General features: G+C 34.2%; 1 protein-coding gene across 1 annotated transcript in view; it reads left to right on the forward strand.

Moving 5' to 3' along the window:
* LRP1B (LDL receptor related protein 1B) overlaps positions 1-25,421 on the forward strand; it is a 2,013,404-nt gene that overhangs the window by 1,414,097 nt on the left and 573,886 nt on the right. The window contains exon 32 of the mRNA XM_046019480.1: positions 10,112-10,261. Coding sequence (XP_045875436.1) covers positions 10,112-10,261 — 150 coding nt within the window. The remainder of the gene's footprint in view (positions 1-10,111; positions 10,262-25,421) is intronic.

The raw sequence follows: 25,421 nt of genomic DNA on the forward strand, positions 1-25,421 counted from the left end.
AAGAAGAGCTTACAAAAAAGGTCAGAGGACTTATGAATATTAAAATTACACATTAATATACACACAAATAACCTAAATTTATTATATTTTTATCTGATCATTTGTTTATTCATTCTTTTGATTGTTATCAAGTTTAAAAAAAAGATTATTAAGAAAAGGTTATGAAGTGTATAGTAGGTGTCAGAACCTGGAAGTAAAATCTGGATACATTATCAATAAGATCATCATAGTCCAGTGAAATAGACAGAAATAGTTACAAATCACTTGATGCAGTGTCATTCATGAGTACTATTCCCAGACACCATAAAGGTAATATAAGTAGACAGTGTGAAAATAGAGGAGACAACCAATTTTGTATGAGCAATAAAAATAGAGAATAGTACCCAAATTGGTAATATTTGAAATTTCAACTGGGTCTGGAAGGAAAAATATACTTTTGTTTTTAAGGCAGGGACAGAAGAGAAGGGGCTTACCTTATTCTCAGTAAAAAGGAAAAATAAGCATAAAAGGCACAAACATGATACGTCTAGAAAACTCTGTGTGTCTAGGGAAAAAAAATCTAACACAAGGGAATGTTTAGGATTATATTGACAGAAAGTATAATTTTAAAATATTCAAATGACACAGTCCAGGGCTTTTAAAAAATATTTTGGTCTACTTCTTACCAAGGTTTAAAATGTAGTTTTGGTGAATTATAAAACTATAGGTATTAAACCTTTTAAAGTGATCTTTTAGAACAAAACACTCCTCCGGGCGCCTGGGCGGCTCAGTGGGTTAAGCCTCTGCCTTCGGCTCAGGTCATGATCCTGGAGTCTTGGGATCTAGCCACACAGGGATCTAGCTCCACAGGGAATCTGCTTCCTCCTCTCTCTCCGCTTGCGTCTCTGCCTACTTGTGATCTCTGTTTGTCAAATAAATAAATAAAAATCTTTAAAAAAAAAAAAAAAAGGAACAAAACACTCCTCAAGAAAAGCCTGTTACCAAGTCTGAGCTTGCTTCCAGTTTTGCATGTATTATTTTCACAAGTCACATAATTTTTGCCAATCATTAGAAGCTTGAAATATAGCATAAATTATCTGAGATGAAATGATTAATTCGAGGGAGAATGAGGGAGAGGCTGAAATCTTAACTCCATGAGATAAAGAACTAATTACCTTAGTTCTGTAACTCTATTTGTTGTCAGTGACTTCTTAAAGTAAAGTGAATGGAGAGGGATGATTTCAAGAAATAATTTAGATCAGATTATAGTAGTATAGACACTTGCAATGGAGAAACAAAACAAAACAAAAGAGCCAACCCCCCTCTCCAGCCAATTTTTTTTTTTAACCTTTCTTTGGCTAAGAACCTGGAAATTAGATTGACAAATGACAAACCACCCAGAGAAAAACAGTTTATTTATTTATTTATTTATTTATTTATTTATTTATAGATTTTATTTATTTATTTGACAGACAGAGATCATAAGGAGGCAGAGAGGCAGAAGCCAGCTCCCTGCTGAGCAGACACCCTGATGCAGGGCTTGATCCCAGGACTCTGAGATCATGACCTGAGCTGAAGGCAGAGGCTTACCCACTGAGCCGCTCAGGCACCCCAGAAAAACAGTTTATTAACAAAAGTAACACACATGTATGCAGGGAAGCTCACTGATCAGTAACTCAAAGCAGTGGTTAGAAATTGGGCTTTATATAGCATCTTAACAAAAATCAGAAAACTATGTAGAATAATAACAAAACAAAATAATGACAAAACAAAGGAAAAGGGTTTTAAACTTGCAAGGGAAGCAAACTATGGGAAGGCAAATATCTGAGGGAAACTGATGGAAGATAAGTGTTGTGTTACCAAGGTTCATTATGTAGATTCCTCTCTGTGCCATCCCTGGGCTGGTAAGAGTCTAGACTGGTCTCGAGTGATTAAGTGCCTAGGACTGCTTTTAGCAAAAAAAGAGGGCAAATAGCTTTTATTTTTTTGTCTGCTATTTCTCATTTGTTTTGAAATCAAAATAATTTTTAAATGAAAGTGGCATATTTTGGAGTGGAATATTCTGATCTGCACACATGTAATTCAACTTTTTCTTGGATAATATACTTTTTTATTTAAAAATTTTATTGAGATAATTTTAGATTCACTTGAAGTTATAAAAAATAAGACAGAGTTTCAATGTATGCGTTATCTGATTTTCCCCCATTGGAATGTTATGTAAACTACAATAAAATATCACAACCCAAATACTAACCTTCATGCAATCCATTAATGTTATTCAGATTGCTTATATTGATCTATATCTTTAATTTTAGATGTAATTTTATCACATGCATATGTTCCTATATCCAACACCACAGTCAAGATGCTGAATAAAATGAATGAAGTTCTTTTATTTTTTAAAGATTAATTAGTTAATTTATTTGACAGATCACAAGTAGGCAGAGAGGCAGGCAGAGAGAGAAGGAGAGGAGAAAGCAGGCTCCCCACCAAGCAGAGAGAGCCTGATGTGGGGCTTCATCCCAGGACACTGGGATATGACCTGAGCCAAAGGCAGAGGCTTTAACCCACTGAGCCACCCAGGTGCCCCAAAATGAAGTTCTCATGGTTAAGTGAGAAAACAAAAGGAAAAAAAAATGAAAAGCATACTGAATAATTCTGGGTGCCTGCTTCCCACCCCCATCCCACCACCTGCCTCTCTGCCTTCCTGAATTATTTATTGAATAAATAAAATCTTAAAAAAAAAAGATACTGAATAATTACAACACCACAGTGGTCCTTCCTACTGCCCATTTATGACCATACCTCCTCTTTCCTGCCTATACCTCTTTCCACTTTCTTCCCCACACCATCAGTCTTCCATTTCTGGTATTTTCTATTTTTAAAATGTTATATAACTGTAATCATACAGGGTGTTAACCTTATGGATGGCTGTTTTCGTCTCAGCTTATATCCTCAGAGAGTCATTGAAATTGAATCTATCAGTACTTTCCTTCTTTTTCTTGCTAAGCAGGAGGCCATGATATATCAATACCAGTTTATTTACGCATTCTCCTCTTGCAGGCGATGGGATGATTCTAATTTTTGACTACTAAATAAAGCTGCTATAAACATTCATGTGCAAGTTTTTGTGTGAACATAAGTTTTTATTTCCCTGGAATAAATTCCCAGGAGTGCAGTTGTTGGGTCCTATGGAATAGTATGCTCAGTTTTACAAGAAAATGCCCAGCTGTTTTCCAGAGGGGATGTACCATTTTTCGTTCCCACCAACAATGTATTAGTGATCCTTTTTTTCTCCAAATCCTTGTCAGCATTTCATTTGTCACTACTTTCATTTAGGCATTCTTACAGGTGTGTAGTGATGTCGTTGTTACTTTAATTTACATTTTCTTTTGATGTTAAACATTTTTTTCATGTGCTTAATTGTCATTTGTGTATCTTCTTCTTTGAGATGTCTATTCATTTCTTTTGCCCATTTTTTTAATTGGATTTTTTTAGCTGCTGTGTTTTGAGTGTACTTTTGTTGATACTAGTCTCTTGTTCATTTGTTGTATGTTTTCAGTAGCCAGTTTCTACAACTATTACAGTGCCAGAAGCAGAAATAATTGTGTTGCATTGTCTGATACTTGGATTGCAAATATTTTCTCCCAGATTGAAGCATGTCTTTTATTGGGCTTCACAGAACAAAAGGTTTTAATTTTGATCTACCTGCATAATTGAGAGATACTGTAATAACAAATGAAATGCACAATCTGAATATACCTCACACCAAGTTATCTCAAAAAACTATCAGTTGTGGGAATTACCAAAGAGTTGCAAATTCTAGACTAGGATTTTAGCTTGAAAAGGAAATACAAAAACTTGTAGTACTAAAAAATAGCTAGCATTTATTGAGCGCTTTCTTTGTGCTAGACACTATTATATTATTATAACAATTTCATAATGGTGAAGTGAGGGGATAACAAGGTGCAGTCTAACTGGTCTTTTGTAGGTGAACCCAGAAATGAAGAGACAAGCTGAATTGAAAGGTGGTACCTTGTATTCATATTTACCTCAGAGAGAAGGCAGGGATAAAGCACAAAGAATGATCAGGTTTCCTCAGCATATTTATTTCTGCACTCACAAAATTTAAGCATTCTTAAGAGATAATTTTTTGAGATAGCATGATAGCAATTAGGCAAAGAACCCCACTCTACTTCCTCATGGAATAACCATGCTCCTTTGGAGCTAAAAATTCAATGTTTCAGAAACAGTTTTGCCTCCCAGAAATCATGCCTCTTCTGGTGAACTCTGAAAAGATCTCCATTTTGGAGTATCCAGAACATTATAATTCTTCTACAGGTTTAGTGAGGGATGCGATTTTATGATATTTCTTCACCTGCTGTATAGTCTCAATAGTCAGTTTCTATAACTATCACAATCCTATATGCAGAAGGAGTTGTATTCTATTGTCTGAAGAGAATGCTGTAAAGAGAATATTTAGAAGATTTCAATGTTATTTTTTTATACATGTCTGAAGGCTTTGAAGTTAATCATCTATGTTTTATTATCCATGGTACCCTTTCTTCGCCATCTATATCTTTAGTATTCCTCTGTCTCCAAAGAGATCTCCCCATATTACACTTCCAGGCAATATTTAAAAGGCCTCATTAAACTTACTGCATATTCAAATTTGAAGGCTCATAAAAATATGCAGTTTTTTTTAAAAGATTTTATTTATTTATTTGACAGAGAGATCACAAGCAGACAGAGAGGCAGGCAGAGAGAGAGAGAGAGAGAGGGAAGCAGGCTCGCTGCCAAGCAGAGAGCCGGATGCGGGACTCGATCCCAGGACCACGAGACCATGACCTGAGCCTAAGGCAGCGGCCTAACCCACTGAGCCACCCAGGGAATTTCTTAATGTTTTTATTCTAAAATCACTTGAAGAGAATTTTTTTCCTTTTAATATTGATTCCTGGGACCAACTCAAACCAATTAAGTTTGAATTTTTGGGAGTGGAGCCCAGGAAACAGTATTTTTAATACTTTTCCAGATAATTGTAATGCATAGGCAGGGCTGAAAAATTTGAAATGAAATTTGGTGTCTGAAAAATATTAGGAAATTACCACCTCTAGAAAACATTAATTAAAAAAAAAATCCGGGGCGCCTGGGTGGCTCAGTGGATTAAGCCGCTGCCTTCGGCTCAGGTCATGATCTCAGGGTCCTGGGATCGAGCCCCGCATCGGGCTCTCTGCTCTGCAGGGAGACTGCTTCCTCCTCTCTCTCTGCCTACTTGTGATCTCTCTCTCTGTTAGGTGAATAAATAAAATCTTTAAAAAAAAAACAAAACCTTTTTTTCTGTATATTTGTATTTTTGCCTTAATTCCATATTGCATAGTACATTGATTTAATTTTGAGTCATTTAAAAAAGAAATGAGACAGGTGAACTTCCCAGTATTATTTTTTTTTAATTTTTAAAACAATTTTAAAAGATTTTATTTGAGAAGGAGAGCACACAGAGAGATAGAGAGAGGGAGAAACAGACTCCCCACTGACCAGACGACCAGACAACCAGCCTCCATCCAAGGACAGAGAACAGGATCCAAGCAGAAGACAGATGCTTAACTTACTGAGCCACCCAGGAGCCCCTGAACCTCCCAATCTTTTTTTTTTTTTTAAATTTTAATTTTCCTTCACAATTTTTAAAAGATTTTATTTATTTATTTGACAGAGAAAGATCACAAGTAGGCAGAGAGGCAGGCAGAGAGAGGGGGGAAACAGGCTCCCCACCAAGCAGAGAGCCTGATGCAGGGCTAGATCCCAGGACCCTGGGATCATGACCTGAGCCGAAGGCAGAGGCTTTAACCCACTGAGCCACCCAGGCGCCCCAATTTTTTTAGTAATATATGGAAATATATTTAGACTTTATTTTTTCTAAAAAATAATATGTAGTTTCTTATATCAGTGTATTTCTATTATAAGATCAATTACATAATTTTGGCAAATTATATTGTCCCAATTAAAAATACACTGGGCTATTTAAATCAAAATATTAAAATAATACAGCAAGGGATATCTTTGGTTAAAAAGGATCAGAATGAAAGCACATGAATTCACTCTACATTTTTATAAAAATAGAAAAGATAGGTTAAAAAGGTGGATTTTTCTTTTCATTAATGTTTTTAAATTCAAATGATGACTTTTCTTCCTTTGATATACCTGTTATATTATTGAATCTAGTTTTCCTCTTTTGATTACCAACTCTAGATGATATTAAAAATATATGTGTCTTATAGAAAAAAGTCTATATTAATAGTGAAATATTCTGCAGATATATCCAAAAATCATTTTAATGATGTTTTAATCTCAGTCACCCTCACCCATTTGAGGACATTTTGGTGCAAACATAATCTTATTTCTTTGCATAGGTTTAGGACACTTTTATAAACATGCATATATTTGGGCACCTGGGTGGCTCAGTGGTTTAAGCTGCTGCCTTTGGCTCCGGTCATGATCTCAGGGTCCTGGGATCGAGTCCCACATCGGGCTCTCTGCTCAGCAGGGAGCCTGCTTCCCTCTCACTCTCTCTGCCTGCCTCTCTGCCTACTTATGATCTCTCTCTGTCAAAAAAAAAAATTTTAACATGCATATATTTGATCTGTTTTCTCATGGCTATTGATTTAGCATTCTAAAATCATTGAGTAGTTTCAAGTGCATCAAAAAATCTCAGCTTACTGCTTAGTGATTCATCTTTTGAAATAGTGCAACAGAGACTTGATCCAGAAATTATTGCAATAAATGGACACCAATTAATTCTTCAGTGTTATTAAGACCTAAGTGTATGAGAATAACAAAATAAAAAATCTTATGCTGTGAAAACATTTACATTAAACACTTCAAAAATCTGTACTTCTAAACATGCATGTATCTATGAATTTAAAACATATTATCACCAGTTTCTTGAGTTCATAATAGGATTTTAAAAATATTTCAATTCAGGGCACTTGGGTGGCTCTGCCAGTTAAGCATCTGCCTTTGGCCCTGGTCATGATCTCAGGGTTTTGGGGGTGGAGACCCACATTGAACTCTCTGCTCAGTGGGAAGTCCGTTTCTCCCTCTATCCCACCCCGCTCATGTTCTCTTTCTCTCAAATAAATAAATAAAATCTGAAAGAAATATTTCAATTCTGTTTTATAATTCAGGAATAAACGTGCTCAAGAACATTCAGAGATTAAGCTAATACATTTAACAGAAGAGATGATATACAAGCTAGGTGACTGATCACATGAATATGTAGGTTAATATAGGAACTTAATTATTTTTTCATGTGAATCTTAAAATGATTAATCCTACACTATTCCTTCATAATATTGATGCAAAAACCTAAGCCATGCCAAGTAGACCTATTGAATCATTGCACTTCTTCTCTATTGTCATAGCATGCGGGTTTAGGTAGTGCATTAAAAAATTCTGTTGTGAAGATAATTCAACTTTAGTAGACAGAACTCCTTGAAGACAACTTACAATTTTAATAATGAAATTAATTAAATAACTCATTCATTCATGCAGTGTTTATAAATTTTCTTCTCTAAGCATTGTGCTCAGTATTGAAGATCAAAGCTCACTACCATACTACTTCTTTTCTTCAGGCACTCAGAGTCCATGAACAAAAATCTTGACTAGTAAACTCTGGGGAACTCTGACCCCAGCACAGTAACTTCCCTGCTCTGTAAAATGACTGCTTTATACAGCCTATGTTAGAGTCCAGAAATCACAGGGTGTTAGGTGGATAAGAAAGTTCTGACACTGTGGGTTAATCTGGAGTCGGGCACATTTGCTATCAGTGTACCTTTTCCTTAAAAAAAGGGGGGGTTTAGGAAACTTAGACAAATTTAATCCCTTAAGCAAGGCCAGACAAGAGTATTGATTTTAAAAATCAAGGTGAAGAAAAATAATAGATTAGTCTATTGAAGCCAGGAGTAAAATTAGTGGTGTGAATGCAATTCCTTTACAATTTCTGCAGATGGGTCACAAATATGACTCTTTAGGTTCTTTGCAGCCAAAGCAAAGAGAGAAATATGATCAGTTACAATTTTATATTTTCCACTATAGCTTTTTCTGGCACTGAGCCCTGAAAGAAATTTCTCCCATGGGTCCTTATATAAAGAGGTCACTATGTGATATATTATTTCAGACACTATATCCTGGGAAGTGTAACAGTGGTTTCCTTGGCTAGTTCTTACAGCTTCCTTCATTTAAATCAAGGGCACAATGCCAGAGCTCAATTCAGCAACAGATTAGATGAGGGACAAAAATTCAGCGATCTAAAAAGCAGATAGCTCTCTGGTGGTTTGGCTTGATTGAGAGAGAAAATTTGGAATATCTAGAGGGATAGATAATTGCCTAGAAGGAATTCTTCATCATAAATGTATTAATTCATTTTTTTGATGAAAATTGGACCACAAAATGTTTGGTGTATATTTTGTTACATAAGTCTCTAGTAAGATATTCTTCATTGCTGATTAAAGATAGAATTATGTGATTTAGATAGCCAACTAAGTAGAAAGGAAAATAGACCACATCTGAACTATAAGTAGTTTAAACCAGGATTTTTACTAGAAAGAAAAATGCTTGGAGGTGACTCAGGAAATACCTACAAAGTAACTGAACTTTCTCTGATAAAAAATTGAATGATGGATGACCTTCAACCTGAAAATACTACACCAAAGAATATGAATGTGATGGTTTTTATTTGATCATTTTCTTAAGTATTTAAAGCCAATCTCCCACAGTAGTCATAAAAAGAAAATCTGAAAACTTTATCCCTGAAATGTCTTATATTTATTAGCTTTATTCTGTACCTTTCAGACTTCTATTAGTAAAATATACTAATAAATCAATAAATAGCTGATATATTACATAGACTTGTAGTATTATTTCTACTTGATTAAACCTGATCTGATAAATCAACTCCCTGGATTGGGACTGTCTTTACCTGGAACTATCTGGACTATATTTAACTCTTTATCAATGCACTGGAACTCATGTGATTCTCTTCAGTATCTCCTTCCTCCTTCATTTTTTTTTTTAATTTGTCTTAGTTTTTTGTTTGTTTCTTTTTTAAAATAGGGAAGAGTTTTTTTTCTGTGTGTGTGTGTGTGTGTGTGTGTGTGTGTTTTCCTTCCTTCATTCTCTGAGGAAGACTCCAGAACCAATTTATTGTACCATATGCTTGAGTATATTTCCACATGTGCTTTTCCACAAGTAGCTGTGAATTACAGAAGATCAATATGGAACCATAGTTATTGTTATAGCATGAACCCTGAGCCTACTGAACATGCCAGTAATTAAGTAGATGTGTACCAAGAATCCTCAGCAATCAAAATATACATATCCTGAGACCTTGAAAACCATGAATACCACTATAACATATGAAATTATCCATAAAATGTAATAAAGCTAATCCACAGTGATATGCTGTGATGTGGCGATAGTATCTTAAGCCTTTGGCTTGGTTCCCTTACTAGATGGTTGGTTTATCGCCCCACAACAGATTCTAAATAAGCCCAACTCAATTCCATGCTTCAGTGACATTACAGTTTTTTGAAATTCTACTTTTGTATTTACTTGAAAATCACTGAAATCAACAACTTGAATCTATAGCTGAACTGCCTAAAGTGAGTTTTACTGAAAGTAGGTGGGAATTAAAAATTTCATCAATGGTATTAGTTTCCCAAAAATGTATTATGTATTAAAATTTTCTGAGGCAAAGCAGTGTAATGAGAAGGGGAGGCAGTTAATTTGGAAATCAAAACTTTGTTAAACTTTGTTAAACTAAGATCCCTTGCTAGCTATGGACTCATAGATTTCTTAACAATTCTAGGTATTATTTTTCTTATTCATGAGATGAGACAGTCATTGCTCTCAGTGTCACAGATTGTTGTGATAATCAACAGAGATAATGCTTAAGTGCCTATAAAGGTATATTGTTCCACGGATAGTTATAACAGTATTTTTCCCTATTAGCCAGATCTTGTTTTTAAAGGCAAGAACCTAAGCTTGCAACTTATTTTTCCCACTCAAATATAGTGGTAGTCAAACATTACTATTTAAGTGGCTACAGTTATGTTTAAGTTGTATAATTTAATTACAGGTCTATCGATAGACTATGTGGAAAACAAGCTTTATTGGATCAGTTCGGGAAATGGAACCATAAATAGATGCAACCTGGATGGTGGTAATTTAGAAGTAATAGAGTCAATGAAAGAAGAATTAACAAAAGCTACAGCCCTAACCATCATGGGTAAGTGTAATGGTTCTATAGCTAGGATGCTATGTATTGATTGGGGGTTGATTAATCATGACCTGTTAAAGCTTAGAAAATTTACTGCTCCATTAACACCAGAAGCACATTCAAATTATACATCTCTATGTGAGTTTTCTTTTTTAACCTTAGCAAACAGACTTGTAAGATTATCCAGATCAGGGGCTTTGTGCTGTTTACAATACAAACTTTACCATTATTGACTGTTGGCTGTGACTTATATTATTTTATGATTATTTTCTTTGTTCTACTGCAATATAAGGGCCTTGTGTCTTTGTCACAATAAGGTCAAATGTGGCTTATCTCTGCTTATAACGGGTAGCTTGATTCACACAGATAATTCAAAAAACAAGGCCACAGGGCCCATTGACCAAAGAATAAAATTATTCTCCCACAAATAATTCTTTCTTATTTTTAAGGATGAGTAGTCGTACGTTTTGAGCCTTATTTCCTTTCTTTTTGGTTCAGTCTTTGGGGAAAAAAAGATGTTAGATGAATAAGACAATTAGGAAGCTAACAGGGAAGTATGGCCTTTCATAGAACAAATAGTCAACTTCTACTATATTAATATTAGAAGTTAATTTTTGAAATATGAATTTTAATACAAAGCAGTTTGAGCTTTAGAAAAGATATAAGAATACCATAAAGAAGTGGTTTCTGGTGAGGATGGTTGTGCCTTTACTTAATGAATGGCTGGCTGTAAACTGACATTCATCGTAGGTCAGCGGTATGGGGATTAGATCTTCCACATAGAATCTCAGTAGTATGTCTGGTTATAGAAAGTCAAAAAACTGATTTCATAGTTCCAACTTTAAATATGAGGTATTCTGGATAGCATATGTGTGTGTGTGTGTGTGTCTATGTACTATATACATAATTATATATATATATAAATACTATATATATAACTATATGTACTATTTATGAAAAGTCAATGTGAATGTATTTCTAAATGTTTATATAGATAATAAATTAAGACTTTTAAATCAATATTCTACAATCTTTCTTTCTTATCATTTCCCAAATTGAATGTTAATTTTATTTTTGGTTTTGTTTTAACTAATGACTGTTGATTAATATACAAAGTTTGAAAGTAAATAGTTGTTAACTGAGAAAGATATGAAAATTTATTCTCTACTAAAAATGTGTTTTAATCACCTTTTATTTCAATTAGATTCAAAAGATCTGAATAAAAGTGAATCCAGTTTAGATATTACAAATTATTATTTAAAACAGGATGAGTCTGGGATATAAGAAAAAATTAAAATTCAGTTCAGTTCAACATGTATTTAGAATCTTCTAAGTACAGACAGTGTACTTATCTCTGAAGTACAAATATAAACATGGACAATGTTCTCAAACAGAACAAAACAGAACATACATTTCTGTGAGGGAGAGTGAGAAAAAAAGATCATTTCAGCCCATCATCAATCACAAAGAATATTTCAGTTTCAATAGCTGAGAAATATAGTTACTAAATATATTTGCCTTAATAAAGTTATGAAAATCACATGGAAATGCATGGGAATACACTTGTGAAAATGTAATTTTATACAAACATCAAAGGTAAAGTCTGGCGTCACTTAATTTGATGTTTAAAGCACTCTGGAAATTTACCTCTTTGGGCATTTGCAGATATCTGACATAGTGTGGCATCAGACAGTAAGTAGTTTTCTTTTGCTGTAGTTTTATTCCTAAATGGCTGTCTTTCTGCTATCATTTTCACTATTCTTTTTCTAGTTATTTCTTAGAATTAGTGTTATTTTTTAAAGTTTTTCTTCAGAGGGGGAATTTAAACTTGCAAAAAAAAAACCTTATTTTTAATAACGTCCCAGGTTTCTTTCTAGACTTTGGACAATTCCTATATTGTTTGAAGAATGTTATATTTTCAGAAATTACACACACATACACACACACACGCACGCACACAAGGATTGTATCTGACAAGTAGCTTATTTTAAAGCATACATTTATTTATAATATTCTTATAAAGCAATAAGTAAAATAAGGTTATTTTATATTACTCAGCTTTGGCAAATTAACAAGAAAATTTTGTTTTATGTATACTTGTACATATTTTAAATCATCTGAGTAAAAATAGCAGAGTTTAAATTCTGCAACAATCCCCAAATCACCACCCCCATTATGTTTTCAAAAATTGAATTCAAATATACCTTATGCAATCAACCTGAACTAGCAAATAATACAGCCAAGGAACACAATAAATTAGAGGGAAAAATGTTAAAATATTTTATAACATTTCAAAAACGTCTTTGACTTTTTAGTGGATATATATGTATATATGTATACTATAAAAATCATTTCCTCATACAATAATGGAAAGCTTTCTAAAGGTTTATTTCTGCTAACGTGATTGCTACCCACCCTGCTGTTAGTAGAAAATGAATACTAAACTTACAGAACTCAGTGCTGGAAACAAAGTCTCAGAAATAGAGCAGTAGTCCCTTGCAGCAAAATAAAATAAAATAAAATCAGTTAGTTTTGTTCCCTGATAAAATCAAAGAGTGAGAGTTTGGGGGAGATCCTAATGCCCATATTGTGGCAGCACTGTGAAGCTGATAGGACATTAGCACCACGTAGGGAACCCAACTTTGCATATATTGAAATTATTTTAACAAGTGAATGGCCATGTATGTATACCCCTCCCTGTCACCATAATTTGATCAAACCCGAGAGATTAAAAATAAATATAATAAAACCTATTAATGTCTCTGTTATCAACAATTCATTCAGTGGATATATCAAAATATATTTTGAGTTTGGAGGTTTGAAGCTTAAAGGACATTACCTTAGAAATGCTGCCGAACAACCTTGTTTTACAAAGTTCTCTACCTTAGCTCTGAACTTGCTCTGCTGCTCAGATCCCCCCTTCTTTGAGAACCTCTCTCCTCTTTTTCTTTGGGGATGGAATAAAGGACAATGACCTGTTTCCTGCTGAGGCTAAGTATTATAGTCGTATAAAAAGGGCAATATAAAAGTAAAACAGGAGAACTTTACAACTTCCTATCCAGGGGTTTACAGATGATTATAGCTACAAATGTTTAAGAAGCTATTTGCCTACAGTAATACTAAAATTACACATCTAGAAAGCAAGGAAATAATTGTGCTATGACGTTACCAGTTACATACCAGTGTATACCACCTCTTCAGACATACTACCCAGGCAATTATAACTAACTGAAAGTTTGTGTTCCGCTAAAATTTACAAGTAGTTTTCCTAAAATTGAATGAAAACTCTGTTTAGACAGTTCTTACCATTTTTTTCAAACCTCGAGGCTGATAAATTATAACTATTTAGAGTTACCAGTTTTATTTAGAATAATGTATACAAAAGAAACTGAAAGGAACTTTGAAATATTAAGATTAGGTAAAGTAGAAGGTTAATAAAGCAATGAATTGATGACTTAGCCAAGTCTAAGACCCCAAGATCAAGATTTCTAAATCCAAACTTTCTCACTTTGATACTTCTTGCAAGAATTAGTGCTAAACTTCTGTCCCCTTGAGTGTGGCCTAGACTTCGTGACTCGTTTCTCATGAATAAAATAAGACAAATGGGATGGCGTGTGACTTTGGAGATAAGGTAGTAAAAGGCATGAGCCTTCCTCCTTGTCTCTCTTTCTTGGATGGCTGACTCAGGGCAAAGCCAGTTCACATGTCATATCCACACAGCAAGGAACTGGGACCTTTGGCCAGTAGGCATATGAGTCAGTCATCTTGAAAGTAGAACCTCCATCTCAGTTAAGATTTCAGATGACTATAGCCCAAGCCAATGCATTATAGCAACCTTAAGAGAGAGCCCAAACCAGAACCACTAATATACCTGCTCCCAAACCCCTGACCCACAGAAACTGTGAGACACAACAAATGTTGATTGTTTTAAGATACTGAGTTTCAAGGCTATTTGTTAAGATAGCAAAAAGAAAAATAATTTATATATATCATTCCATCTACAGAACTCATTCCTTTATATACAATTACAAAATTAAATCCTTATTTAATAGAATCAGAAAAATTGTGATGAGTAAAGTGTGTCAGGTATAATAAAACCCAGTCATTCCAGTATGATGGTCGGTAGAAACTGAGCGTAGGATTCAATATCCAGACTCATATAAGAATGGCAGGAAGTATGATAAAACTGGAGAAAGCTAATTCCTCATCTCTCAGGTCTACTTATTTTTACTATAAAGAACATTAAACACTTGTGCCCTATCTTTTATTTTGCAAGAGAGGCAAGAAATCCAGTTAAAACAAAACTAAACAAACAAACATAAAACCTCACAAATTTTAAATGTTAGCAAGGAGTCATATTAAAAAAAAAATGCAGGCTAATGTACTGTACAGGCTTACCCTGAAAATTAGCATGATATAAACCAAGCAAACTAACAAAACCCACCATCACAAACCAAGGGATGGGCATACTTGATTCAGCCCAAAGAACAGCAGTTAGTTCTCACCTCTGGTTTGATCATCATCATTTATACTGGTGACTTTGAATTATTGTGAGAAGAGGATGGGATTAAGGCCGCTAATGCCTCACTATACCAGTAGAGAAGACTAGGTAAAAATCAGTCAGTCAGTCAATCAATCAATCAATCAATCACCTGGTAAAACTGGCATAACTTACAGAAGAGAAGTGGTCTCTCTCCTACAGGACAGGACGTAATGCTTTTCCGCCAGGCTTTTGTGGTCCTGTTTGACCAGATTTTGTATTCTGCCTGAGGTATATAGAGATGAAGAAAGTATGAATATGGGGTCTAAATCTTACTTCAGTTCAACTTAAACTAGCCTATAACTTTTAATATCAAATTCTTCCTCATTTAAAAAATAAAGGTGACCTTGTCAACTGTCTTTCTCAAACTGTCAGAACCAGCACAAACAATAGTTTCTGCTTTCAAATACAATAGCTTGTAACTCTAAAATAATCTACTACTTATTTGTCTTCGATTTTTTTGCTCTGTATATAACTGCTTTTCATGGGAATTTTCTTTTATAAATATACTTCAGTTTCATGAAATACTGATATTCTAGAACATTTTCTTACATGATTTTTAGGTTGTTTGTACTATAAAGTAGGGTACAGTCAGCTATGTCATATTTGACTATTGATTACCTACATCTTTTATTATTTATTATTGATCACCCAGAACTTTTTTGTTTGTTTTTGTTCAGCTTTCCTCATAACTTTTGGCATTTTCCTGATCATTAATGCCTGCAGGAGACAGTGAGGTTAACTTAATCAAGTTGCCCTTCAATTTTAGGTGCCTTTGTGGAAAGGAGGTAGAGGTTGAAGCTATTGACTAAAATTAGGATTTGTGGGTTATTTATGGATTATTTTTAACAAACTATTTCTTTTCACTGTCAGCATCTGTAGCTTGAGAGGAGAGTATATATATCGTGTTCACATTGAAGAGAGAGTTAGAAAAATCAATTCATGGTCCTGAGAGGAAAGACACAAATTAAACAAATGAACTGGCTGAAACAGACTTATTGGTATTTGAAGAAAATTAAGATGGAATTCAGGAAATAGTAGGATAGTGACTTATCTGTATTTTGTATTTTTTTGGTGGAGCAGGGAGGATCTGGGACAAACGGACCATAGATTTAAAATAGAAGTCGAGGTACGGGAATTACTTAAGCAAACTTAAAGAAACCTGTGTGTCTACATAAAAAATCCTTGGCACTTCTGGATTTAATAGTCAGCATCTTCTTGAATCACAGGCTGATCTTGATATAGTCCATTAAAATGTGTCATGTAGTAATTTGTTAAGCTTTTCTAGGGCAAGAATTTGAGTTCTGGGCACTACAAGGGGTATAAGCTTGAATTTAAAATTTCACCACATACTCACATCTTATGAGCTATTTATTCATTGTTCTTTGCTAAGCCATTGAATATGCAGTTAGTATCATTGAGATTCAATTGCACATCTCATTTTTCTTTTGTTTTCTGGTGCAATATGACCTTTGGAAATTGTCTTTGTGATGGTATTTGCAGATAAGAATCCCAAAGTTAACATGACATGTTCTTGAGTGTCGTCTGAGGGAAAGACCTTCCTCTGCTCTGCAGTCATTCTAGCTGGACTTAGAATCAAATTGACGTGACACAGATTAACAGGAAAAAAATCAAATTTAATAGTTGTAAATATGAGTGATGAAGTTTTGGAATATAGGTGAGGTTCAGTGGGGTGGGGTCAGGAGCTGACGACCAAGAAAGAATTCTTGAGACTTCTTTGGTACAAAATGGTGGTTTATTAAAGTACAGGGACAGGACCCATGGGCAGAAAGAGCTGCTACACTGCAGTCCCAAGGAGTGGCTGATTATATACTCAGGAGTTGGGCAGTTGAAGATAAAGGGGATGTTCAGAAGGACTGTCATATGTAATGAAGACTCTCAGGATACTGGAGGCCTGGTTATTATCAAGTCAAAGCTGTTTTTCTCTCTAATGAGACACTAACAGGAAGACAGTTGAGAGTTTCCCGGAGGAATATTACACTCCTCCTATTACAAATCCTTATCAATGAGCTTTAGGTTTAGAAAAAATTCAACTTTATTCACTTTAACTTCTGCCTCAGCCTCCCTCAATTTTATGGAGGGGAGGATGATGTTAGGGCTTCAGGAACTGAGTTATGGGTCTTTGGAAGTTAGACTATTGATAAGAAAGCTTCTTCCTTGTAAATCACTAGGACATTTGTAAACCAAGGGAGCTCAGGTCTTGCAGGATTGTGATCTCTACAAGTTCACTAATTCTTCCCTTTAGGGAAGCCAGAAATGCCTCAGAAATTTCACATATATCCCATGATGAAGGGGGGGTTTGCAGGTTGTCAGCTTCTACTTTGTCTCCAGCTTGCCTTCTCTTCCCTCATCATGAGGAATCTACACACATGAAATTCCAAAGGCAGTTAGTCCACATGGAGCTTATATGAGCTGAGGAGAAGGATAGGGGCCTCAGGATGATACAAAGGGGAGAAAGCTCATTAACAAGAAGAGAAAAGAGATGTTTAGAAAAACCAGGTTGCTCTGTTACTGCAGATAAGATTTTTAGGTAAAGGGGAATCTCTGTTAATAGTTCTCTTCCTGTTACAGGGTCTCCTTTCCAATGAAAATTTATGCAATTGTGTAGGAAGCAAAGAACCTTTCCTGCATTTGCTGGGGTTTGATTTCTTATAACTCAGAATAGTCTTTATGCCAGCATGGCCCATCTTGGGTCAGCCTTCTCTGGGCCTCTACAATGTCAATGTTTATATACAAAATGGATAAGTAGTTTTACTTATATACAAAATGACTAAGTAGAGAGACAACAAAAATTGTGAATAAAAATAATGTTCACTTATGAAATTATGCTAATCAGAGTTCATATGCATCTATTCTAGTTGTTAGGCAAAGTTACTCTATTTTGACTTTTAGTTGAGAATTCAGTGGATGTTTACAACATAGAATTGCATAGATTACTTGTCTTAGAATAGGTTTGTACTTTTTATAAATATCTAAATAGCTATCTCCAGTATCCATCTAATCTTAGAATCACTTGCAAAACTTGGCTAGCTTCTCTTTAAAATTAAAGAAAGATTGAGTCACAGGTAAAGGCAAAAAAAAAATCTTTAATTATGCATTTTCTATGAATACTTAAACTCAACTGATATCTCAATTACAGTTTAAATATATTATACTATTGATCTGTTTCAAGTAGCAATTTGCCAGAATAGGTTTAATATGTAAATATTAGAAGGATATTGAATTTTGGCTACTGTTAGGATCAATAAAGGAGAAAAGGCATGTTTCATGTGCATTTTCAGTCTCCTATCAAAAACAAACTCTGCCTTTTAATGAATCAAAAGTTGGTTTTTCACTTATCTTGATTTGGTTATGCACCATTTGTTTTAAGTCATTGCTAACAAAATAAATGAATCATTTGCTCTTTAGGGAACCCTTGGACGGCTATAATAAAAATAATTCCTATGGACATTTGATTATACTTTTCATAGGCTCATTTCACAGAACTGAGGTCATCATTATAGCTGCTATGGAGAGTCCTAGCATATGGGTAGTTTGTCATGGGAAAGCCAAGGCTGACACATTAAAATTCTTCTGGAACCATCTGAGTATCAGAGAAGGGCATATTTTTTTGCTTAAGAATGAATACAGTGTTAATATGTTGGAGATTAGATGTTTCCAATGTTCCCAGGAGAATTTCTACAACCAAACAGTTATCACTGTCTGTTTCTCCGCTGACTGAAAGAAATGCTAAGCTAATGGCAAAAAATTAGTCTTGGCCTACACTAACATGCTTTCTTGACTGATTTCTCAAATACACACACACACACACACACACACACACACACACACACACGTATGTGTGTATATATATTTTTATATACTTTTCAGCAAAATATTACTTGGTGTAATGACTTATATTAGGGTTTATAAAAATAAAGCATATATCATACTCAAGTTTTCATACTTGCTTTGGATTTCCTCAGATAGATAATATACCTTATAAAAAATGATAGGAATGTGAAAAAAAAAAACTATACAACAAACAACCCAGTAAAATTGGCATTCAGAAATCACCAAAAGCCTTTTTTTTTTCCTACTTTACTTCCTGAAATAAATTATTATGGCAGGTTGTCATGGCATCTATGGGATATTGTAAATGATGGCAAGTGACAGGCTGTGAGTGTGGTATGTTTTGCCTGGCTACAGTCCTTAGACTGAACACTCATAGATTGAAAATAAAATTTAGTCTAGATGGATACTCTGTCTTCTTATGACAAGGCGACGGCTCTGATAACTTGCAATTCTTAACTTGAATAATCTACCTTAAGAAGTCATTTCCTATTTTGTACAATGCAAGTCTACATGTTGTTGGATGCAGGGTTTTGTTTTTCTTTTTGTTTTTAAATCAAAGCTTGCTAAGTATTTCTCTGCCTCTGCATGTGGAAAGGCTGAAACTTAGTTTCATTCAAGTCCGTACTTCTTGTGAAAAGTTTCCCTTGCTTTCCTTCCTTTTCTTCTTTCTTCTAATCCTCTATCTTTTTCTCTGTCTCTTGGACATCATTGATAGCTCTGCCCCTTTATTTGTTTTGTTGTTTACTTGTTTGGCCTGTTGATTTTTCTTCACAGTCTAGCTAGATTTTTTTTTTCCCTTTTTATTAATTTTTTCAGCGTAACAGTATTCATTCTTTTTGCACAACACCCAGTGCTCCATGCAAAACGTGCCCTCCCCATCACCCACCACCTGTTCCCCCAACCTCCCACCCCTGACCCTTCAAAACCCTCAGGTTGTTTTTCAGAGTCCATAGTCTAGATTTTTAACAACTTTTGGTTTGGGCTACTGAATGATCCCTTAACCTTTTTTTCACTCTCTGAATCTCCAGTCTCCAAACTTTCGAGACCTGCTATGTTCAGACCAGCTGTGGCACCCCTACTCAGCTATAACATTTCAGGGGCTGAAAAGCACTCACAACTTAACTCCTTTTCATCTACCAAAAGTTGTTTGTCAGGTAATTATTAGTGTCACTTTATGGATAAACGAAGCTAGCATCAATAAGACATGTTAAAACCCAGAGCAGTATTGGTCCCACCTTACAAAAAAAGAAATTTACAGTCAATGAGATTTGTGAACATTCACTCCTCTGGGGCTCACCTGAGATCTTGATTCAAGTTACATTCTGTTTTTATTACCAGAAAGAACATTCCTAACCATAACTTGATTTTTCAGGAGATCCACCTCTACCTCTATTACCTGTCAGCCAGGTATGATACATCCAGGCAAACTTCCCCTGTATCTGATTATACCCTGCTTATTTATATTTGTCTTGGCTATTTCTTGTTCCTTGACTACTTTCCATATTTATCATCTACCATCATGGATGAAATGCCACCCTTCAATGCCTACTTCAACTTTACCTCAATGTAATTTGAGATTTTTCTCTCCTCATGACCCCTTTGTATTTTCCTAATGCAGAGGAATATTTTTTGTCTTTTCTAATGTGTGAATCTGTCTCACTTCTCCATAATTTGGGACATTTTATTCATATATGCATCATTCATGACACACAGCAAGATGCTTTACACTGAGTACATTTCAATAAGTAGTAATAGAATGTATGAATAAATAAAACAATGACCATCTACATGCAAAAACATCTGCCACAGCAATCAAAATGTATTTTAAAAGCATGCATGTTTATGCAGAATGGTCACAACCATAAATCTAATGTAGAATTTAAATATGTCCTGAAATAAACTTTGAGAGAAAATAGTTTTTATAATATAATGATTTAAATTGGAAAGGGAAAAATGAGTAATAAGATAAATGTGTAAAATATAGTCAATTATTTCAGGCACTTATTGTATATGCATATGCATATAAAAATGCAAAAAAAGAAGGGTTAAATTGGATTGTGTTTGTTCTCAAAAAAAACTAAACAGCTTAATGGAAGAAGAAAATAAAATTCTCATAAACAAGCAGAAATAAAAGACTTCCAAAATGAAAAAAACCTGGAGTGTTTGGAATGATTTAGGCTCTTAAGGATAGTCTCTCACTGCTGAGCCTAACAGCATTATCCTCTTTAATAATAATAATTGACAGTCTAAATAAATAAATCATTCTAGTATTTAGGTTACAAATCTTACCTCATGTAATTCTCACAGCAATCTCCTGAGACAGGTATCATTAACACTGCTTATTCCAGAGGTCCCAGCAGAGGCTCAACCAGCCTAAATTAGACACTCAGGGTTACATAGTTAATAAATAGTGTGGCAAGCTTTCTAGTCATGATCCCTAGACTTTAAAGCCTGTGTTTCTTCTAGGAATTTCTTCTAGACACAGTTACACTAAGATGTATGCACATTGAATTGTATGAAAGAACATACTTGGAAGTTGTACTTGTGATTAGGAAAGCCAAGGGGAAAAAATCTGTATATCTATTATAAATGAATAAACAAGTGAATCATGAAATATTTGTACAGTGAAATATAATGCAGCTATTAAATATGAGGTAAATCTATATTGGTTTGAATATTGGCCAAAATATATATTTTGAATTAAAGATAGCTAGGTTCAAAAGTCTGTAGAGGGCGCCTGGGTGGCTCAGTGGATTAAAGCCTCTGCCTTCGGCTCAGGTCATGATCCCAGGGTCCTGGGATCGAGCCCCACATCGGGCTCTCTGCTCAGCAGGGAGCCTGCTTCCCCCTCTCTCTCTCCCTGCCTCTCTGCCTACTTGTGATTTCTCTCTGTCAAATAAATAAATAAAATCTTAAAAAAAAAAGTCTGTAGAGATTGCTCCAATTTTTATCACATTTGCATTTCTTTAGTTAAATACACAAATTTAGATGTATTTTTAAAATCATATTTTATCCATTATGCTGCCCTGTTTATCTCAATAATTATTACTTACAGAGCATCTACTCTCTAAATGTACACAATTATTGCTAATAGACACAGTAACTATAAAAAAAAAGTGTTGCAACCGCAGCATTACTGCTGCAAAAAGTGTGTATTGTCCATGGTCAAAACTGGGTCTCGCACATAATTCTAACTCCAAAGTTAGAACTCTTTTCACTACCCAACTTATTATCAACCCAAGACAATTTTGTCCATTGGACAGCATTTGGAAATGTCTAAAGACATTTTTTTAAGAGTTTATTTATTTATTTGACAGACAGAGATCACAAGTAGGCAGAGAGGCAGGCAGAGAGAAAGGGGGGAAGCAGGCTCCCTGCTGAGCAGAGAGCCCCAATACGGGGCTGGATCCCAGGACCCTGGGATCATGACCTGAGCCGAAGGCAGAGGCTTAACCCACTGAGCCACCCAGGTGCCCCTAAAGACATTTCAGATTGGGTAGAGAGGTTGCTGCTCTCATTCTAGAGGGTGTAAAACAAGGATACTGGTATACACCTTAAAAGGCACAGTGTAGTCTTCCCTAACACGGAACTATTTGAATCAAAATGCCAGTAGGCTGAGGTTGAGAAATTTAGATCAAAAAATATTCTTCCTGTTTTCTTTCTTTTATATGTAACTTAATGAAAAAGAGTCTGGATTTGCATTTTTTATGATTATATGTATCTTAGTCTTATATATCATATATTATAATGCAGATAGCAATTTATTTGTCCCAATTTCAATTCGTTTACTCATTCAAACAATTAGCAAGTGATCATAATGATCCAGGCACTAATTTCAGTGCTAGGAATACAACAGAGCTTACAGCAGGTAATAAATCCATCATCATGGGGCTGATCCCCCCAGTGGGAGAAAACAATGTATAAGCAAATACACAAATGTAATAAAGTTTGTCAGGTGATGGAAGGTACTAATGGAGAAAATTCAAGCAAGGCAAAAGAATAGGGAGTATATATAGAGTTGAGTTGAGAGAAAAGAGCCAGAAAAATTACAATTTTAAGTAGTGAGGTCATGGTGATTTTCATTGGAAAATGACAGTTGAGCAAAAATCTGAAGGAAATGAGGAAGTGAGTCATTCCAGTATGTGGGGGGAAGAACATGTAAAGAAGAAAGAGCAGGAAGTGGGAATTGACTATTTGTCCATATTTTTGAGCACCTATTACTTTTAGATGGAAACTGTATTTTTTAATGCTACAGGCATTTATTTTCCCCCTCCATGAAAGTTTTACTCTGCTTAAAAAACACTTGATAATTTATGTGCTGCCAGTCATATACCAACATAGAATAAATAGTTAACTTACATTATGAGCTAGAAGTAGTAATGTACAATAACATTTCTTCTCTAAAGATTTTAGCTTTCATGTTTATGAAATTCTTAATGATGATGGAATTAGTTCTGCCCCATGTGTTCTGTTTTATTTCCAATTTATCACAGGCAATGTTACTATTAATAATTATGTATTTTAATAAGAAAGAAGAGAAATTTCTAGTAAATATGCTTATTTCAAGCTGTTATGGTTAATGTTTATAGAAATTTAAAAAACATGAAATCGATCATATGAAGAAAATAATTATAGATATTTAGAACACTTAAATTTGAAGAACTCATAGTTTGTGGCTTTAATTTCAGTTGTTTTAAAATTAAAAGCTTTAATGATTTATATGTTTATGCTATTGTATTATGTCAGTTAAAATTATCTGGATTTAGAAAGAATCTTAACCTATTAAAAAAAAAAAAACAGATTGGCTTTTTTTTGAGAGAATGATCTCTAGACACCAGATCATATATTTATAAAAGGTTACTCAGTAGAAAGCATTCATGGAAGAGAGAATATAATGCTTGAAAATGATTCTTTTAATTAAGAGTCTTTAAAACAGTTCAGAAAAATAACCCCAGTTGCTATTGCAAGGATTGAAAAAAAATGTTAATTCTCTTAGATATACAAATGGTCATCAGTGCACTTATATTATATATTTATATAATTATTGTTGTGTTTATACTTGAATTATATAAGTATGTTCTACTTAAAAATACAAGTAGTTAAAAACTGAACAAACAACATATCACTTAAAAAGGTACAAAAGATATTCCATTTACTTAAAAATTGGGTGTAAGTCTACTTTTCAGCAAAAGGTCCAGTGATTTAATTGTTTCACGTAGATTGCATCTCTATCTGTAATTTGATATCTAGAAACCAGTTTATCTTAAATGCACTATAACCATGCTGTATAGTTAAATTAATTCTCCTTTCAAATCATGCTTTTCTAAAAGGGTTAAGATACTTTTTAGTGTACACCAAGCAATGTCACTTAGTGCAAAGAACTTCAAATATATCCACCTAAATTTTCTAAGCCATCAGTCTTCTAATTGCCATAACACTATTCATTAAAGTAACAGTAATATATGAAATATATCCAGGCAGTTTGCCCAGCACTAAGTATAGCACATAGTTGTCTTCTCTAAGTACTCAAACTACCATTAATGAAAACTAATAGCCCATCAAAATTTACATTAAAAGTACTACGAGAAATCTCCAAAGGACTATATGTGATACTATTCCAGCAATTTTTGTCACCTTAAATTGCTGTGTTCCAATATGTTGCTCTTCTTAATGCTAATTACCTAACAGAATGGATAAATACTACAATTGCAAAGTACATCATAGTACTATTTTTGTAACCAGATTATAATTAGTGATCAGAGAATGGTCTCATTAACATAAATGGTATAATTAAATCATCTCAGCTTTACCACACTTAAAAGCATTAAATAAGTGATTGTCTCCCCTTTATAAACTATTAAAGGTTAACTTTTCTGGAATTTTTTTTTCCCCAGGAAAAATAAGTATACATTGTTCATGGTTATGGCTTTAAAAAAAGAACAAATTTGAAAATACATATTCTCTTTGAGTAGAGGCATAATTGTTTTATATTACCCCATGTCTCCTCTTTCATTTAAAAAGAAAAAAAGGGTGTAGAGTACAAAAAGACATGACATGTTTTAGATTTATAATAGATTTTTGAGTTAATATAGTTACAACAGCAATGTAGTGAATCTAGAAAATGAATCAAGAGAACCAAGGAGGTCATTCCACAAGTCTCACAATATTCTGTAGGTAATCTCCCTAATCTCCCATGTTGGAATGTATCAATAATTTAGAATCAAATTACGATCTGGTGAATACTATTCACTTAAACTGAAGTTAAACAATCAAACTTGAGCCCTTTTTGATATTTGGAGACTCTGTTCAACTGAAATTAGACTTAGATAGATGGCGTTTAAGCACAAAGGATTTTCTGGGGCCATATATACCTAGATTTAGGAAAATAAGAAAAAAAATGTACCTGGGCATCAGTACGTTTAAATTTCTTTTTTTTCCCCCTTTCCATAATCAGCATCAGCACAATCTCATATAATGTGGAGAGAATATTAAGCATTACAAAGTGGAAATAAATGTCCTCATCAATTTAATCCTAATTAATACTGCTCCATATTTAAATGTAACCATTCAAGGAATATCCTGTGTTTTATAGGAGGAAAAAATGAAAGAACATAAATTAGGTGTACCCTTTAAAAATATGATGCTTTTAGGTTTTTAAATTGTATGTAAAATTGTTCTATATAGCTTATAATGTAGATGTATCAAAGATCCAGAGAACTCAAAAGGCCAGTGATAAGATTATTTTGCTCTGAATTGACTCCAAATGAGATTACA

The sequence above is a fragment of the Meles meles genome, chromosome 9 (assembly GCF_922984935.1).
Source record: "Meles meles chromosome 9, mMelMel3.1 paternal haplotype, whole genome shotgun sequence".
In the NCBI taxonomy this organism is placed as follows: domain Eukaryota; kingdom Metazoa; phylum Chordata; class Mammalia; order Carnivora; family Mustelidae; genus Meles; species Meles meles.